Source organism: Acomys minous, assembly GCF_964271855.1.
Source record: "Acomys minous genome assembly, chromosome: 6".
In the NCBI taxonomy this organism is placed as follows: Eukaryota; Metazoa; Chordata; class Mammalia; order Rodentia; family Muridae; genus Acomys; species Acomys minous.
The window spans coordinates 21,287,214-21,306,997 of NC_140487.1; the positions used below are offsets into that span (position 1 = coordinate 21,287,214).

At 43.6% G+C, this 19,784-nt stretch overlaps 2 protein-coding genes across 7 annotated transcripts in view; one reads left to right on the forward strand and one right to left on the reverse strand.

The window, feature by feature from the left end:
• Window positions 1-882: 882 nt before the first annotated feature.
• PEG10 (paternally expressed 10) lies at window positions 883-9,173 on the reverse strand. Of its 2 annotated transcripts, none has more exons than XM_084786808.1 (2): window positions 8,919-9,173; window positions 883-2,253 (listed from the first exon to the last, which is right to left on the reverse strand). In XM_084786808.1, the coding sequence occupies exon 2, from the start codon at window positions 2,136-2,138 to the stop codon at window positions 1,029-1,031; it is 1,110 nt and encodes a 369-aa protein (XP_084642934.1). In that variant the 5' UTR covers window positions 2,139-2,253; window positions 8,919-9,173; the 3' UTR covers window positions 883-1,028. The 2 variants fall into 2 exon arrangements, with proteins under 2 accessions (XP_084642934.1, XP_084642933.1); XM_084786807.1 differs by having other exon boundaries at window positions 8,908-9,173.
• A 172-nt stretch (window positions 9,174-9,345) lies between these two features.
• Window positions 9,346-19,784, forward strand: part of SGCE (sarcoglycan epsilon) — a 72,868-nt gene continuing 62,429 nt past the window's right edge. For 3 of the 5 annotated variants that reach the window (XM_084785776.1, XM_084785778.1, XM_084785777.1), the window contains exon 1: window positions 9,346-9,532. In XM_084785776.1, coding sequence (XP_084641902.1) covers window positions 9,424-9,532 — 109 coding nt within the window. In that variant the 5' untranslated portion in view covers window positions 9,346-9,423. The remainder of the gene's footprint in view (window positions 9,533-19,784) is intronic. The other 2 variants (XM_084785779.1, XM_084785780.1) reach the window with 1 other exon arrangement.

The following is a 19,784-nucleotide window of genomic DNA, read 5'->3' on the forward strand; positions in this document are numbered from 1 at the left end:
GTGCAGCTGTTCATGCATCTGTCTACGCATCTGTGGATCCATCTGTAGATACATATGTGGATGCATCTGTGGGTGCATCGGTGGATACATATGTGGATGCATCTGTGGGTGCATATGCGGATGCATGTGTGGATGCATATGCGGATGCATATGTGGAGGCATCTGTGGATGCAAATGTGGATGCAGCTGCGCCAGCAGCTGTGGATGCATCTGCGCCAGCAGCTGTGGATGCATCTGCGCCAGCAGCTGTGGATGCATCTGCGCCAGCAGCTGTGGATGCATCTGCGCCAGCAGCTGTGGATGCATCTGTGGAGGCAGCTGTGGATGCATCTGTGGAGGCAGCTGCGGAGGCATCTGTGGGGGCATCTGCGGAGGCATCTGCGGGGGCATCTGCGGGGGCATCTGCGGAGGCATCTGTGGAGGCATCTGTGGATGCATCTGTGGAGGCAGCTGTGGAGGCATCTGTGGAGGCTGCTGTGGAGGCTGCTGTGGAGGCTGCTGTGGAGGCTGCTGTGGATATGGAGGTGGATACAGATATGGTAGTGCTGGTAATAGGAGAGCAGGAGGTATCTGGGAAAACACTCGACAGCGAAAGCGGCAGTAATCAGAGTTGAAGACAATAGAGCGAGTGCTCCAGGTGATGTGGGGGTCATGGGTGCTTAGCCATCGAACTCCTAGGACAATAGGGAAGAAGGGAGACTGAGTCACATCAAAAGACAGTAATTCCCGGTGATCTCCTAGGTCAACAATCAGGTGGTGAGTCTCTAGAATGATTGGGCCCGAGGCAATAGGATGCCCATCTATAGCTTCCACCATGATTGGCCAGTCTTTCACCCTTAGAGGAATTCTGTTTTGAATGACATAGTCTTGATCAATGAAGTTGCCAGATGCACCAGAGTCAATCATAGCTCGGACGAACAGGGTGTGTCGGCCCGGGATATGGATCTGGAGCATCACTTGAAGGTGCTGAGTCGTTGCCTCGGGGGGTGGGGACCTTATTCTTTCCGGCCCTGTCGCTGAAGGTCCCTCTACAGCGGGGCCGGGGAGTTTCCCGGCGGCGAATTTTTGGAGGCCTTCGCTGGACAGTTGTCGGCGTAATGGCCTCCGCTGCCGCAGTATAGACATAAGTTCAGTTTGCGGCGTCTTTCTTTTTCTTCCTGGGTCAGGCGCATGCGGGCACCTCCCACAGGCTCAGTAGGATCAGCCTGGTGGTTCTGAGGCATCACCAGGGCCCGCGGTGGGGAAGGCTTGTTTGAAGCAGCGGCAGTCATCCTTCTCTCGATGAGAATGCACTGGTTGATGAGAGCAGACAGAGTCTTGGGGAGCTCTTCGTGAGACAGCGCCTCCTGCATGTAGTCGCTGAGGCCTTCAAGGTACTGATCAATGAGAGCAGGCTCGTTCCAATCCAGGTCCTGGGCAAGCATCTGGAATGCATTGGAATAGTCCACGACAGATCCCAGGCCCTGGCGCAGACGTCTGATCTTGCGTTTGGCAGCTTCACGCCTCTGAGGGTCTTCAAAGACGTGCTTCATCTCCATCATAAAGGCAGGGTAGTTATGCATCAGGTAACTGGATCGTTCCAGCTTGTCAGAAGCCCAGCGGGCGGCACGGCCGGTCAGCATGCTTGTCACGAAGCATACACGGATACGATCAGCTGAGAAGTCTCTGGAGCTCCTCTCCATAAAGATCTGGCACTGAGACATGAAAGTACTCAGAGTGTCCGGGTTGCCATCAAACTTCTCAGGAAAGTCATCAGAGCAGTCTTCCTCGAAGAAAATGATTGGAGCAGCAGCCGCTGCAGCACCCTGGAGCTCGAGGTCATCATCGTCACTGTCCTCAGGGGCAGGGATCTGAATTTGTTCAGGTTCAGGTTCCGGTTCAATTTCATCTTCTTCCATGTGTTCCCGGAGGAAGTCGTTCTCTAGCGAGAGCATCTGCATCTGATACTGCAGGTTGTTGTTCAACTCGCCCTGCTGGCCCAGCAGAATCCCGAAGTTGTCATCTGAGAGTTCATCTGACAGTTCATCAGGTCTGCTGTTGCTGTTGCTGCCCTGGGGCACGTTGTTGTTGTTGTTGTTGTTAGGAGGAGGAGGAGGAGGCGGCGGCGGCGGGCAGTCGGAACCACCCGCAGCAGCCATGGTGGTAGTGGGAGGGGACCTCCCAGGTGTCCCCTCACTCCTCTGGGGAGGCAGCCCAGGATTCTGGGCCCCTCGAGGTCGGCGTCTTTTCTTGGTTTTCAAGACCCGCCTATTCCTGTAAATGATCACAAAAGCACATATTCAATACACACATTCAAAGCAGTCACTATAGGTTTTCAAGTATCCTCTGATAATTATCACTTGATAATTAGTCACCAGAACACACACCCTCATGAGAGGGTGAATTACTTTCACAGTCACCAGAACACACACCCTCATGAGAGGGTGAATTATTTTCACAGTCACCAGAACACACACCCTCATGAGAGGGTGAATTATTTACACAGTCACCAGAACACACACCCTCATGAGAGGGTGAATTATTTTCACAGCATAATGAAAAGCATACTACTTCTTGACGTCCATATATCTAAGTGACCCTCCTCCTAAAAAAGTCACCTCTCATTATAATTAACAGTACACAACCTTCATCAGTGGCATGCTCACTCTTACAACAAACAATAAAAGAAGACTGACAATGGTAAACCAGTAGTTTTTCATGGAGGTCACAAAGCACGGCAAAAATAAACAGACAAATTATGCATAATAACTTCTAAATTATGCAAGATAACCCAACATCATACCTTTTATTAATGAGACTGTTAGGAGAAAATACTATTCTAATCAATAAGAAACCACCACGCACACACAAGAGATAGGTATTAAAACCACAATGCCTATACTTATCAGCTCTGAAAAAAACCAAAATATTCTTGGCCAAAGGTCACATAGAGGTACACCCTTAACACAGAAGGTCTAATTATTAAGTCAAACAACAAAAGCTACAAGATTGCTTAATTGCTTTTGTTACCACAAGTCAGCATCCTCAAGAGAATTCCCTATGGGACAGAACGGCATTGAGATGTCAGTTTACCTTATTAGACAATCATTAAGCAAATATTAATTGATGCATTTTAGGAGGAAATGGGCTAATGGTCTATATAATAGGACACATTTTAAAAGATGCCTGATAATAATACAACTCAATTTTATTACGCTTTAAGTAAATAGTGTATGTAGAAGTCACTGAATTCTAACTGTGAACTGATTATTAATAAGATTATTAATTAAATAACAAAAGGTAACTATCTGTATAAGTGGGGAGAGTGTTTAACTATTGAGACTTGGGCATCCTGAATCTAAAGATACTTAAAATATAGACTTTATTAGTCAAAGAGATACAGAACTTTACTTGTACTACAGGTCACCAGTATGTAGCCTTTAGTTTTAATTGAGACTTTTCAGTAAAGCCCCACCCAAAGGCCTGTAAAATTAAGGTGGGGTAACCCTGTACTCAAAGAAGAGGAGATGTGTGTATGAGAAGGAATTTTTTAAATGTTTTCATTGAGTATAGTGATCATCAGTACAGAGTCAACCTGAAAAATAGGGTTAAATATAAATATAATGATTAAAGAGTGATTAATAATTATGTATTTGTAAAGTGCTCAAATCTTAAATAGGAAAATTTTAAATAATTGTAGTAAAAAATTTTAAAAATGTAATTGGTCCATCTAGCAAACTTCTTAAAAAGTTTAACAGTTTATTGAAGTTAAAAAAAAAACTTTTAAAAAGTTTGAGCTTAGAAACAACTTTTAAGTTTCAAACTTAAAACTTTAAAGTTTAAAAAACTTTGTAATTGGGCCATCTAGCAAACTTTTTTAAAAAGCTTAACAAAGTTTACTGAAATTAAAAAAAAAAAAACTTTTAAAAAGTTTGAACTTAACTTTTAAGTTTCAAGCTTAAAGCTTTAAAAAGTTTTTTAAAACTTTGCAATTGGATAGTCCAGTAAACTTTTAAGAGTTTAACAAAGTTTATTAAAGTTAAAAAAAAAACTTTTAAAAAGTTTGAACTTACAACTTATAAGATTCAAGCTTAAAACTTTAGAAAGTTTTAAAAGTTGTTTAAAACTTTAGAAAGTTTTAAAAGTTGTTTAAAACTTTAGAAAGTTTTAAAAGTTGTTTAAAACTTTAGAAAGTTTTAAAAGTTCTGTTATTAAGAGTTCTAAAACTTTCAAAAAGTTTAAAAGTTTTTAATAGTTAAAAACATTTAATTTAATAAGTTCAATGAAAGTTTAAGGACATAAAGTTAAGTTTAAAAATTTTAAACAAACATAAGTTTAAAAATAAGTCATTTTTCTCTGACCATGGCAAAAATGGACACTAATTAAATTCCATGAAACAAAAAATATAAAATTGTGTTAATTAGAAAAGTTAGGTAATATTTTAACTAGTAGAATTTTTTTAAAATAGTGAAAACTGACATCCCACATGCCATCTGTTTATCATCTTTGACCCATGCCCCTGCTTTCTCACTGTCCCCATCTTTTAGGCTCCTCCCCCTGCCATTTTCCCTTTGTCCAGAGCTAGTCCTGTGGCCATTCCAATGAGTAGAGCACACAGGTGACTAAGTGTGACTTCTGTTGTCTAGAAAATACCACTTAATAGAAATTAGAAAAAAAGAAAACAAAAAAATCAAAATTAAAAGCTTTATTAAGATGGTCTCAGCATGGCCTGGTACAGCCTGACCTAGGTCAGGAAGGTTACAAGCTACTGGGGTGGGCTTTATTGAAGCCAGGTCTAATGGGCATTAACACCTATAAAAGACAACAATTAATGCCCTGTTTAGGGAAAAAAAATCAGTAAGATAATTTAAATTGAGATTGGAATTAAGGTAATGGGGGAGGAGCTGCACCCAGGTGACTTGGAGAAAGGTGCCAGTCCCACCAAGGCACTCAGGGGCATAGCTTTTGTTTTTCAATAACACAGTACTGGTTAAGCAATTTAAATGCCATCCTTGGCTTGTGAGGTCACCAGTTTAAAATCTGTGACCTTCACCACTCTTGGGTCTCAGGCTTTCCTTGGGGGGAGGGGGGGCTGTGCTTACAATTGTGGGGTGGGACTCTCCAAAGCTGAGTAGGTTAACCAGTAAAAAGTAATAGGGTCCTGGACAAACTGGTTAACAGCAACTATAAAGAGGTCATGAAAATGTTTAAAAAGCAACTGGGACAGTACAAGTTGATGAGAGGCAAGGAACATTTTAATTTAATTTTAATCTGACTTAAAAATTGTGGCTCCTCAAATTCCCCCTTAAAGGGATGAACTGGGAGTGGGGGGGGGGGCGGTTGCTGAGAGCTCCCATTCCTGAAAACTGAAAGGTCACACTGCATAAGCCATGCTGCCATCTTTATAAATGATAATTAAATTTTAGCCAATTTAGGAATAAGTGCATTTGATTAATTATTAACTCTCTACAATGACTTCTTCAAACTTTTTTTTTTAATCCCCCAACACATCAAAGAACAGTAATAGCAAATAAAATCATATATAAGTGTCTCATTAGGAAATGAAACACCATTAAAGCCACTTAGTTACTTTATATTTTTAAGTGTGCTTTTTTTTTTTGGTATTATGTGGCTTATTTGTGAAATTTAATTTGCATATATTTTCCCCATGTTTTGAATCTCTTTAATATGCAGATAAAATTTCCAAAGCAAAGCATGAATCTCAGGCTGTAATTATAAGCATATATTTCCCATAGATAGCTATACATTAGAGAGGCGCAATAGGAAGACGAAAGGTGGGGGGAGCAAACGCCTCCAATTCTCCCCTTAAGAGATCCTGGCTCATAGTCTATAATATATAGAGCCATTTAAAAACTTTTCTTCATTAATTTAGAGACATTTCTATTTGCCTTCTTTGTAAATGACACAGATATTTAATTAAGCCAATTGAAAAATCTATGTCTTGAAATGTAACCATTCTGTTACATCACACAAATTTTTAATGTCAATATATAGTATTAATAACCCACACGCCCCAAATTTAAATTAGCTTTTTATGAAAAAAGCTAATTACTTGGGACAGCAAATAACTAGCTTTTTATGAAAAAAGCTAATTACTTGAGACAGCAAATAACTAGCTTTTTATGAAAAAAGCTAATTACTTGAGACAGCAAATAACTAGCTTTTTATGAAAAAAGCTAATTACTTGGAATAACAAATAATTAGCTTTTTATGAAAAAAGCTAATTATTTGGAATATAATTTAGTTGTTTCACATTATAATTACAGCTTATATTACTGGAATTCAAAAACATACTTTTTAAAAAGAAACTTTTAAATGGGGGTGGGGCAGCAACTCAACTCAGGACAGCAAAGCACCATAGAAAAAAGGATCATAAACTCAAAACACCTCGAAGGCTAGCATCAAGACAATAAATAATTACTTTACTATGGCAATGGCAATTATGTGCCAAGCACAATTTATTATATGTAGGCAGGCCAGCCAGGGCTAATCAGCTAGAATTTTAAAGAAAAAACAAACAAACAAGAAAACAAAAACACTTTCTATGCTCACAAACACCTCCTTCAGAGGCTAAGCCATAACACCAAAAACCACTGAAAACTCCTAAGAAACACAGTTCAAACTACTCCTGTCTTCGTATTCACCAAAGCATTTAATTCCAGGAAGTCCAATGGTGTCTTGAGAAAATAATTAAATATAAAAATAATTTAATTTAATTTTTAATTTAAAGTAAATAATTGGCTTAATTGCTTCAAGCCATCAGCGAGGTCTTCTTGCAAGTTTCTATGTCCCAGTATCAAGAGTTTTAATTGTGGGATCATCTTAGTTAATAATGCAAGGCACTTATTAAAAGTGCTTATGCATGCCAGGTATACTTATTATTATTATTAATTATTCTTATTATTTTTATATTTACTAGACACCTGTGGACAAAAAGTAAAACCGCGCAACAGAGAAGCCGCAAGGAGGCGGGGCTGTACAGCCAGGCTCAGACAGGGTAGGGGCGCACTTGCGCAAAGAAGGCAAGCTGTGAAGGGAGGGGCTGGAGGGGGGGCCCAAACTGCGCATGCGCAAGCTGGCTGAGGGTAGTTGGGCGGGGTGTTGGGGGGGGGCCTCTGGGCCTCCTCCTTGGAGGAGCTCTGGGAGGAGCCAAACAGTGAGAGGCGGGGTCTGGGCAGGCCTCAGAGGAGGAGGCGGGCTCAGAAGGCGTGGCCTGGGCAGCCCACCTCAGAGGAGGCGGGGCCTGGGCAGCCCACCTCAGAGGAGGAGGGGCCTGGGCAGCCCACCTCAAAGGAGGCGGGGCCTGGGTAGGCCACCTCAGAGGAGGCTGGCCTTGGGGCGGGGAATTAAGTAGGCTGGCTCTAAGGCGTCAGCACTGGGGAGGTTGGGCCTGTGGAAGCATGTTCTGGAAAGGCGCGCGACAGGCGAGGCGCGCAGGCGAGGCGCGCTTGCGAGGCGCGCAGGCCTCTCTGAGTAGACACTGCAGAGACGGCAGGCTAGATGGGCGGGGCAGGTCTGAGACTGGCTGCTACAGGGCTGCAGAATGACTGCACGCCTCCCCCCCTCCCTTCCGCCTCCCCCTCCCCATACCCCCTCCCACCAACTCCCAGCAACCAAATTCCTTCTGCGCAGCAACAGCAACCACCATCACCCCCACCCCCACCCCGCCACCGCCCCGCGCCCTATCTCGGCCTCATGCCCACGCAGCAAACCAGACAGTTTCCACAAACTGTTGCTGGATGCCAATTCGCGCCACCAAGTCAACTGCGCCGTCACCTCGATCAGTCACCATTAGACAAGGCAGCCTATTCTGCCATCTCCAAAATCCAGTACCCTTCCTCCACTCTACTGCCATAGCAGGAGCGGTGCGGACAGAATGTTAAACACCGTTTTTCTTTTTTTGCCGCCCAGGGCTCCATTTTGTCTACCACCACCATCGTGCAGATAGCCGTCCTACGGTAAACCAGCTCGGAGCTGTACCGAAAGGTGCTGTCCCCCCCTCCAGAGAGAGAAAAACTCTCTCATTTTTCCAACACTACTTTCCCTGTACCTCCGCGCATTTTACGCCTTTGCAGCAGTTCGTAGCGCATTTAGAAATGCATTTCTTTTTGCGCTTTTGCATTTGGGTAACCTCCTGCCGCTCCGAATCTAGTGTGTGAACCACGAACCACGTCGTGTATCGCCGTGGTTCGGACGGGGTTGTTGCGCCCGAAGCGCCCGTGAGTACAGCGAAGCAGCGCGCGAAGCGCCCATTAGTACAGCGAAGCGCATGAAGCGCCCATTAGTACAGTGAAGCGCATTAAACGCCCATTAGTACAGCGAAGCGCATGAAGCGCCCATTAGTACATCGGAGCGCGTGAAGCGCCTATTAGTATTTCGGTAGCGCATGAAGCGCCTATTAGTATTTCGGTAGCGCAATGAAGCGCCTATTAGTAAGTATCTCGTAGCGCATGAAGCGCCTATTAATTAAGTATTTCGTAGCGCAATGAAGCGCCCATTGGTTCGCCGAGGTGCAAGAAGCGCCCGTCGGCCGCGCAACTGAGCCGCTTGTCCGCTTTTAGCGCATTGAAGCGCCAAAGAGTTGCGGAGCCAGTCACTTCGCAGCGCGTTTGAGGAGCACATCGCAGATCGGTCTGTAGCTCATGTGCGTCTGCAGCTCATCACTGTCCGCAGCTCATGCGTCTACTGACCAATTCTGGACGCGTGGCGAGTCGTGGAGACCGAAGTCGCGGAACCGAAGCCGTAAAGGCTTGCTTTCCGCACTCTCGTCTCAGGGTCCAGCCACTGAAGGCGTGACAAGATTTGCGAGGAGATATTCGGGGGCGCTACTTCATCTCCCGCAGCTCCCGAAAAAAACGGGGATTGCGTGTGATCGGGATTTTTGTAAAAAAAAAAAAAATTCCTCACCGCATACTCACCACTCGAGGACTCCTCTGCGAGGACTGGAGGAATGACCCGGGTCTCACACCTGGCCAGGACACGGGTCCACTGGGCGACCGCGGTCCGGAGAAAGCTCCGGACCGCAGCCCTCGCAGTGGACCTCGGCGAAGCTCGGTGGACGTTCTCCGTTGGCTGGTCTCCTCAGGTCGTAGTTGGTCAGGATTCTTCGACACACACCAACTGAAGTTGGAAAAGCGTGTGCCGAGAGCCCGGACTGCTGGCCTTATATAGAGAGATCCGAGGGGTGGGGGCGCCAAATCCCAGCGTGCTTCGCGGGCGGTGGGGGCGGAGGGGGTTGCGTGGGCGGGCGCCTGGGGGGATGGGGTGGGGGTGCGGCTGCACCGCTTTGGCCCGCCGCTAGGGGCAGCATGGGCTCAGGAAGGGGGGGTACGTGATACTGATGCTGAACTAGCCAAGCCGGGAGGAAAGAAGAAAGGGAGGGGTGGGGAGAATCGAGGACAGCCGGCCTAGCCAGGCCCAAGAATGCTATTATTCTGGTGGTGGGAGCTGGGAGACCCCCGTGCTTGGACGAGAAAGGGTCGGGGGACACTCAAGATGAGCCCCGCGACCACTGGCACGCTCTTACTGACAGGTTAGTGGCCTGCGCGCGACACGGAGGTTCGGGGACCCACAGGCCGCCGCCGCCGCCTCCCCCTCCCCCACTCGGGTTCCTGGGTACCACGGCGCACCCAAAGGGTACAGGTCCCTCTCTATGCCAAAGCCCCCCTGCCACACACACGGCACCCCTTTTTCAGGGCACCCTGTGGCCCACTTCCTGGGCCCAGTGGATTCCTCCCCAGGCTTGACCCCTGGCCTTCTCTTTCTTTCTGCACCCCCACGGCCCCTCCCTGTCCAGCAGGGCAGGAATTTATCTCCAGTTTCTACTAAGGAGGGTACCCCTCGTCCCCCCCAGGGCGGTGGTGGACATCTTCTGATCCCTGAAACGGAGACCTGGGGGTCATTGTCCCTCGGGGTGGCGTAGGGTGGGGGGCTTTACCCCACAATTGAATCTGCTTGGCCTAGATGGGACATGGCTGACCAGCTGCCTTCTCTCTCGCACAAAGATGGACATTTTTTTTTCTCTTTTTCTGGAATCTGATTGAGAGAGAAAGACAGACCACCAAAATATGATGTTTAAAAGACTAAATCCCCCCTTCGTCTTAAGCATATTTCCCGGTGGCGCAAACCTGGTTTTTCTTAGGTTTTACCGAACCGGGAAGCAGAATCATGAAATTCTGGGAGCCGAACAGCGGTGGGGTGTTCAGGTCAGGGTCAAAGCATGGCTGTGGGCTAGAGATGCTGCAAACAGCACCCACTGCCCTACTAAATTCTCTATGAAGGGAAGGCAAGAACAATTGAAAACAGCTGTGGGTGCTTCGAATGTAGTTGGCGGGCTCTGAAAGCTTTCAGCTACGGACTGTGGTGCTGATTCAAGGTTTCACAAGGAGACCTCGGCTTGGCTTTCTCCCCGCGCCCGCCGCGCCGTTACGCTTTTCTAAATCTTGTGGGTGAATGAATGTTTTGGGGCGCGGTAACCGCACGTTTAAACCTTTGATACAGGTTACTGAGACTCAGCTCCAAGCATTTGTTTGACTTGATACATATAAACCAGTAAAAAAAAAAAAAATGTTTTTATCGTTAGGGAAATTTGCAAAGGGACAAACATTCAAATACGGAAGGGAAAGGATGATAAATAAAACCTTAATGTGGATTCCCACTTAAACTGCCCATAGTGGGGCTGAGCAAATTAACTATCTGTTGCTAATCTTTGTCTAAAAAAAAAAAAAGTTAAGCTTAAAAGGAAAATCAAATTGTCTACAACTGAGATGGATTTATGAACCACAGATGAAATATATTTGTCTCTCAAGACTAAAACTGAGCATAATTCAAAAACATCCCTACAGCTTTTTTTTTCCTCTTAAAGGAAAAAGAAGACTTTGACTCATTGTGTATGACAAGGTAGAAGGGACCTTGTCCTATACAACGCATTAAGCTTTTTAGCATTAAGCAAAAACTCACTCATTTACTCGGAATCTACTTATTAAAAATTAAGTGTTGACCCCCCCCCCGCCCCAGAAAAAGAAATTAAAAACTGAACATTTCCAAGGGCCAAAGACGTTTATCTAGGAAGTTAGGTGAACATAACCATGTCTTTTGAATTTAAAAGTGTTTACTCTCTTTGGCAAGACGGACTAATTCCAGGATTTTAAAACAATGTTTATTTAACAGTTACTGTTCTGGTGACCGCGGGACTGTCACATGTTTATCAGTTGCTTCTCTTCCACAGTTAATTCACCTGGCAGTTCACTGATAGCATTGGTTTTTTAAAAAAAGAGTGAGATTTATAGCAAACATGGGTAGAAAGTAAGGAAAATTCAAGTGTAAAAAAAAAAAAATCACCCGTCTTTCAGAGTTTGAACTGATTTGATTTTTCATCTCAAAATTCTAACCAGCAATATTTTTTTAGCTTGAAAAAAAAAAACCTTTGTTGGAATTTTTGAGATAATAGGAATTCTACTCATTGTTCAAATTTCAGAGGCCACCTTAGTAAAGGCAATCAAGACGCGATCACCTGTGACATCCCCGGATGGCCGTGGTGCCGGCAAACTATAGCTTGCCTTTTTAGACTTCCCTCTATACTTACAGAGGTTTCTAAAAAATATGTTTTTTTCCATAGGGTTGCATATTTTTCTCAAAATTGAATATTGAATCTAATTAATTTTTTCATGTCTTTCTTTCTAAGAGGCACATTTTGAGCATCAGATATCATTAACTTTACAGTTTTCTTTAAAATAAATAATATCAAGTTAATAAATTCTGATTGATGTATATGAACAGCCATAACACCTAAGTATTTCAAGCCAACAGGCTGAGCCTGGCTCCCAACCTCAGGATTATAACATGGAGCTATAGGATTCTGATCAACATCCTTGAGGATTTTTATGCTCTACATATAAAAAAATTTACTTTGCTTCAAATTATGATTTTCTCAGGGAAAAAGCAATAACAGCTGTTTAGGTAAAACATTCTTCCTAAACCAAAAGAACAAAACAACATTTAAGTGGACAGACAAAATTAATAGATACTTGAGTTTTTTTTTTTTTTTAATAAAAAACAACTTTAAAAACCAGTATGTCCTAATACTGATAGGTAAGACTCTTAAACACTCCATGTGAATTTTAGATTTTCTTAGCTGTCTTTCCACATCTGCATTATTCTGTGCCGGCTTTCCACAAGGGTCAGTGTGAAGCACAAGCCATGCCTCTATACCCTAGTTATTTCACTAGTTACTACTTACTAGCTGTTCTTTGATTTGAACATTTTACCCATTTTTTAAAAAAAGTGTCCGCTCTGGAGCTGTCGGTCTCTTTCTTTGCCACCATGGTTAGTTTTCGGGGGGTGGGGGGCGGCGCAGGGGAACTGCTTCGGTGCTAAGTAGGATTTTGACATCGCACATTATATTGCTTCTGTTTGTATATTTTACCTATGTTATGGCAATTTGCCGTAAGTCTGTGAAGCTGTTAATTTATCTCTTATATTTAGGCTTCTTGAGGAATGGGGAGGATTTGTATTTCAAAGCACAGGTAGAATTTTTACGGGTCAAATACTGGACTACCTATTTGGCCATTTTATCCTTTTTAATGGGAATGCGATACAGATGTGAACTTGCTGATTTGCTGCCTGTAGTTGACTTCGCTTCCAAGGATAATAGAGGAAAATTATTCTTTAAACAATTTTCACTTGTCAAAGAGAAACGAGGGATTGGATTGCTCATTTTTTTTTTCTATTATTATAACAGTTTACCATAAATCTAGCAGCTCTTGGTTCACCTTGCATATATAGCATAACTTCAAGTTTGGGGAGTAAATTATATTTCTAAGCCAAATGGGATAGTCACTTGTCTCACCGACTTTGCAGATGGCAATGAACACATTATAAAACCGGGCTGGAGATAACCCGAGAAAGAAAGAAAGATAGCACACACCTAGGTTTTCTATTGAGGAAAATTACCCCTAAAGAAAAGACTGAAGCAGCCGAGAAATCCTGGCTTATTGAAAATGCTTCAGGTCAAACAATCAGATTGTTTGGGAAGCTGATAAGTGCGGTATTTACACATGGTGTTTTTCTCCACAATTAGTTCACACTTCGCTTTTTTTTTTTCCCTCCCCTTAATTAGTTGCCCACACACTCATACCTACCTGATCTTTTCTCTTCAAGCATACCCTTCCATAAACCTTATTCTAAGCTTCTAACTATATATTCTGTTTATTTATCTTATTTCCTAGTCTCAGTGTGAAGAGGAACCCCAGGTAATCAGATGACACGGGTTGGATTTTTCTGTTCCGTTCCTAGGCTGGAAAGGAACCTTTACATTTTTCTCTGTTGTAGTCTCTTTACCATTTTTTCCATATTTCCCTAACCTATCTAACAGAGTCAGGCAGGCAGGCAGAGGGATGGATGGGACACACACGCACACACGTGCACATACACACACACTCATGGACACTCATATGTGCACAGATCACCCAGAATTTTTTTTTTCTAAGCTTCAGTGTTCCGTTTTCTAGTCTGCTCTTTCCATTATTTATCAGATCATTAACTCTAAATAGCAGGGCAATGTTGGGGGGGGAAATGAAAGGAGAGAGAGAGAGAGGGGAGAGAGAGAAAGCAAGGCTGAAGTTTCTAGGGATCAACAAGTCCTATCCCAGACTATTTTTCTGCTTAGAGTGTTCTGGTTGGAAAGAGATTCTCACCGGTCTAAAGCCATCTTATATGTACTGCTTCTAAGCCAGATTCTCTGTACATGATTTTCATTGTTAATTTTTTTTTTAAAGTAACATGTTAACTGTAGTAAAGGCAGCCATGAATTAAACAATAACAGTAAGCCCCAAACAATCTCCCAGCCTGCCTCAGATGCTTTCACTGATGGTCTTTCCTTCCTGGGTTTTGCTCTGTGTGTATGCGTATTTTCATAGACTTGTGTTTTTAAGCCGTGTGTGCCTTTTACACTTTATTTTGAAAGAGAAGTGAATCGTGGGTTCAGGGAAGCAGTTTGCAGGCTGTAGGCTGATGTGAGAGGAGGGTTGCGGACCAAGGACTAATTAGCAGGAATGTTGCGTGAGCCGGAGACTGGCGGGGACTAGTGCTGGCCAGGTGGGTATAGATTATTGGGTTTGAGGAAGGGAGGAGGCCCGGTAGGGTCACAAACCTTTGCCCTGGATCTCCTCCTGTTTAGCATTGGCACATATGATTTTTGACAAGGATCTAGAAAGCATACTTTGCAATTAATGAGTGACTGAAAGAGGGATAGCTTATAAATAGATAACAGAATTTAGAGTTAAATATCATGTGAGTTCAGTCCTTCGCTGTAAGCACAAAACACACCAGTTAGTGCAACATAATTCACTGATACAAGTGAAGGGGGTGACTTTTGTGTGGTTCCTGTTCCTTAGGAAGATCAGTAAGAAGCAACAGTGTGATGTGGCTCATACAAATAAGAATGCAAGCTAGACTGAGGTACCAGCTGTAACGTCTGCATGCCATAACAATGAATAGGGCCTTGCTCTAACCAGCCACATCTGTAGTTTTATATCCATTTCTGGCTGTCAGTTGGAAGAGAGATGTTGGCAACTTAGACAATTTGCACAACAGTCTGTGAGGGGGTGGTGGGGATCTGGCAACCCTGTCATGGGGGTATCCTCAAAGGTCTGGCAAGATTTAGTTTGGGTAGAGTAAAAGTAGAAATAAACTCTGTTTTGTTTGCTTCAGAGAGCAGAACAAGCATTGAGTGGGTGAAAGTGCAGATAGATTCAATTCAAGACCTTTCCAACAATGCAGCCCAACAGGAAAAAAAAATGGATGTCACTATTCTTTTACAGTATCAGAAACATTCACCTCTTTTGCAGTGTGGAGTTTGAAGACCAATGGAACATTCTAGTGTGACCTGTATGCAAACTTGTCATGGAAACCCTTCTCCTTCTTCGATAAACTTTCTAAAAAGAACGGCCCTACACATTTCGAGTTTGTATTTCCCGCCTCTGCATCGCAAACATGAAAATCTGGGGAAATATAAGATCATCTCCTCCTTTCCACATACCCTGGTCTTAACTGGCTTGCCGAGCCCATTTTTTCTTCCTCTTTTTCCTCCTCTGGGTGTGGGTGTCTTGTTTGGTCCAGAGCAGACTTCTCCTCCGGAGTGCTGCTGGATATCAGGGTTACCTGGCAGGCAAGATACTGGCCGCTGGTCCAAGATGGCTTGCTGCTTGCCTTCCTCTTCCTCAGAGGAGTGTGGGACAGATCTCCCTTCAGCAACCTCCCTCACCCCACAGGTGTAGCTATCACTTTATAATAAAGTTGAGGTTTTTTTTTTCCCCAGCAGCACCGTAAAACCATAACCATCAGAAGTAGCTTCCAGCCTCTGCTCTTGTAATTGCTTATTAGGGAGAGCTTGGATTCTGCCTGCCTCGGGAGCAATTTCTTACTATGTGAAATGTGTCTTGGGGCAGATTTTCCTTCTGCATCTGTGCATCTGCCTATTGGTTGTTTATTTTGATAGCCGTATCTAACTTGGGAGATGTGGTTTTGTTGGTTTTGTTTTGTTTTTTAAATGAATTCATGGGGGTTACAGTACTTCCATCCAGGACCTCTCTTTTTGAGCAGCACTATTGTCTGCATAGAATTTCTATCAAATGATTGGAAACCTTGCAAATTCTGGAGGGCTCTGTGAGAGCTGTGAAGAAAAGGGAGGTAAATCTGTTGTCTTTGCTAACCAGCTCTCACTCCTGCCTCAGACCCGGAACTTTCTTTCCCGCTCCAATGGTTAGAAATCAGAAGTAGAGCTACTTCATTGCATGAAGTAGATTTTTACTGTTAAACAACCCCGCCTCCCCCTCTCATTTTGTACCAGTGCCATGCACTTCTGTGAGGTTGTAATAACACACACAGCCAGCCGCTTGTGTGGCTGTCTTCCCAGTTGCTAGGGATGCCACAGGCATTTTTTGGCTCAGCTCGTATTTCCGAGAGAGGAACTCTGAAAAGCGAGGTTCTGGCTCGTCAAAACTCACCTGATCTGCAGGCAGCTGCTTGCAATTCCTTGAGTGCAGTGCTTGCCCATGTCCCTGAACCACAAAGTAATCATCCCAGTGTTTAAGCTTAAAAACTTAGTTAAATTTGGAAACGCCTAGGTTGCCTTTGAATGATCATTTGTTGTTGGTGTGCTACTATTATACTCTGAGAAACATTAATGTGTTAGTAAAGGCTATACCATTTTCTTCTTAGGTCACCCTGGCAAGATTTTTGTTTTTTTTTGTTATTAAAATCTTCACCTAGGGATTTTAATGCAACATTTTTGTCAGTGGCTTAATTTTATTTTTATCAATTAAAAAATCATCTTTAGCATGGCACACTTTCTACCTAATTACCTTAGGTTTATCAGATATTTATAATAGTTCTTTGGCAGCCTGTACCACGGGAATCACCCAGCATCTGTTGTGACATGGAAGGACAGACTTTCTTTTCAGATAAATGAAACGGCTGGTTTCAAAACTGTTTGGGAGATGGGCAGCTTTGGTTAAATTCCTTCCCATTCTTTGCCTTTTCACTCATTCATCTGGTCACCACTTTGATTATTATGGAGATTGGGGTTCACTCTGAATTTGAAAGAGATCACAGTTAATTTTCCGAGAGCGGTTGTAGAGGGGTGTTTCACTTCCCTAGTTTTTTTTTTTTTTTCAGCAGTATGCAAAGAAACATAGCTCCTGTTTTACCTCCAAATGCAAAAGGAAAGGAACCATGAGCTCTAAGGATTTTTGTTTTCCCTCTTTAACAAATCAGTGCTTTTCACAGGGCGGTAAAATGATACTGGCCTTTCTCTCCCAATGCAACAGTTAATTAATGTAGCACCTTTGACATCTTTTATTTTCAGTAGATACAGAGTTGATTCTAATCAAAGACCAGTGCTGCAGTAGGCTGCTAGATATCCTATCAGAATTTGAATTACACTTTTTTTTTTGGCTTAGCAGTTTTCCTTATAGATTTTAGCCTACATGTAAACTGGTGAAAGTGGTCAGAGATGCAAACTTGGATGTGTTTTGTATACGGTGTTGATAAGAGTAATAATAATAAACTAGAAAAACTTGGTAATCTTAGGAATGAAGGATTATTTTATACTTTCTTTGGGGGGTGTTGGGTGTTTTTAAGACACTGCAACAGATACTGGGTAAAAGGTGGTCTCGGCTCTAGAACTTTTTTACAGTACTGAATTGACAAAGATGAATCAAGCTTTTTTTTTTCCCTTTGGGGGATTAAGTGTTGTGAAGATTAATCAAATAATCGCACCTAAGATTGCACTCTTTGGGACTAAGCAACATGCTGAAAAACACTGGCAGAGGGTTTGACTGGAAGAAAGGATGGGCAGGGGCAGAAGTGTTCCGGAGGAAAGGTGCCTGTGAGACTGGCTCTGCTGAGGTCCTGGGGCAGCCAGAGCGCGCTAAATAAAAAGTGCAGAGAGAAGAAAGAGACAGGCAAGGACAATGCCAGCAGGGTCAAGGAGCCGATCTTTCCTGACCTAGTAGACCACCTTAAAGTGGTTCATCTTTGTACTAACACCAATGGGAAGTCTCAGAGGGGGGTTAAGCAGGACAAGACCCGATTTGCATTTCAAAAAGAGTACTCTAACTGCTGTGCCAGGAAAGGTTAGAGGCGCCAGCATAGTTTCTATTGGAGGCTGCTTAAATCCAGGTTGGAGATAGTGACCTTGTAGGCTAATGTAGGGATAGGGAAAAGAAGAGAGAAGGGACATTTTGAGGGGTGAAATTAGATATATTGGAATTGAATTTGAGGCGGTTAGCCAGGAGATTATGTCTGCTACATTTCTGTCATCTGCCCGATGGTCTCTGTTTTGCTGGAAGGGGATCAGATTGGAAAGGCAGGAGCTCCAGTCTAAATCCGGTGTGGTTGAGTTCATGGTGATAGTAAATAAATTGTGATCGGTCCACTGAACAGAATGCGATGCAATTTTAACATGTAAAGAGGTGCAAATATGTTCTGAGTGAAAAATAAAAAACAGAGGGAATCACTTGTAGGGTAGAACATGGTAAGTTTCTGTCCTTGTACAATTACGTGTTGCATATGAATGAAATAGAGAAAGATGCATAGTTAACAGTACATGCTGTAGCCAGTGAGTGGCCTTAGAGTGACAAGAGAGGTGTGAGAAGGTACCTATGTAAAACAGCGTCCTGATGAACGTGTCAGTTAGAAAGCTTGACTCCTATCACAGACAATTAAATGACAGGTTAAAGCAAACATGTGATATGAGACTGTTTCTCTTTTTGATGCTTCCTAATTGGAAAGGGCATAGCATTGTTGTATTTTTTTTTTTTTTTTTTTTTTTTGGACAGAAATCATTCCCACTGCTTCCCCTCCCTACCCCAGGGGCTCACACAGACCCTCTGCTTTTTAATCCCTTTCCACTAGATCGCACTAGCACTCTGGATTTTGAATCGTGCACGGTGTTTTGTGGTTTTTCATCTGAAAACAGTCCTACCTCTTTCAGATGAGGACATTAGACGGCAGTGATGCACATAGCTACTGCATGTAGTGGAGGCGCCTTTTGTTAAAGGCCCCAGTGTGTCCCCCTTCCGCCCACTGTTTCACCCACAGCAGAGAGTACGGTGTAGCAGAGGAAAACAGTTCTTCTCAGTTTTTTTGAGCAAAGAAGACATTTATTGCAGCCAGAGAAAAGAGTAGCTTCTGGTTTCCCCCTACTCTTTCAAACATAGCAATTTAATTTTCACTTAGTCTTGGAACTGGGTTTAGAGCAAAGCTGAAGCGTGTGCACACGGCCCTCTTTCCCCTTTGGTTGCATTCTCTTCCCAGAACAAACACCTGAGGGTTCATGAGATCTCAGGAAAAGATGAGTCTTAACTGGAATTCACGTCACATCTGCTGCCTTCAAAGAGGTAAACTGCGACTTTCAGTCGCCAGCAGTCCCCGACTAAGGGTCAGGCCGGAGGCACATGACTTGTTATCTTCTTAGCCCTTGGAGACAATGGGGTGGAGTTCCGCAAACCTGGGCTTTTGGTGTGTTTCTCAGGGGTCTTCTGGAATATTCTCTAACCTTCCATAGAAGTATGACTTTATTTAGGCATCATGGTTGTAGAAAGTACCACATAATGCCAGCTGTAGTGATAATTTTTTACTGCAATGTCAAAATTTTTTTTCTTATAATCCAGATATTTCGGCAGAGAAGCTGAAAATGAACAACAGATCTATCACTTGTGGATTGTTGTTTCGTGCTAACTTTTCCTGTAAACATTTTAAGTGTATTCTCTTGTTTAGTATTCATAGCACCTCTGTGATGTGAATTCTTTTCTGTCCCCACCCCTACCAGAGGAAGAAACGGAGGCACAGAAACACTAAATAATCAGCGCGGAACAACTAGATTTTTGAGTCCTGCCAGCCTCCCTTCAGAGAGAGAGTCCCACAGTGGCCGCCTCCTTTCTACAATCCAATTTTATTTCACTCTCGTGTCTCATGTTTTTGCCTTCCTTAAAAATGATAAAATTAGGCCAGGTGTGGTTGCGCATGTCTGGAATCCCAGCACTTGGGAGGCAGGGATAGATGGATCTTTGTGAGTTGAAGGCCGGCAAGCACTTCTCCTAGGAACACCTTTCCTGGCATCTGGGAGAGGCTTAGGAGGCGTTCTCAGCAAAGCCTTCCCGGTCCTCAGTCTCACCAGTATGTTGGCTTTCTTCTCTCTGTGGGCTGTTTTGAGTTTCCGTGTTTATCTTTTTGCAAAAGCCCACCAGCTTGGTTTCCACCCCACAGCTGGGGCACTACTTGTT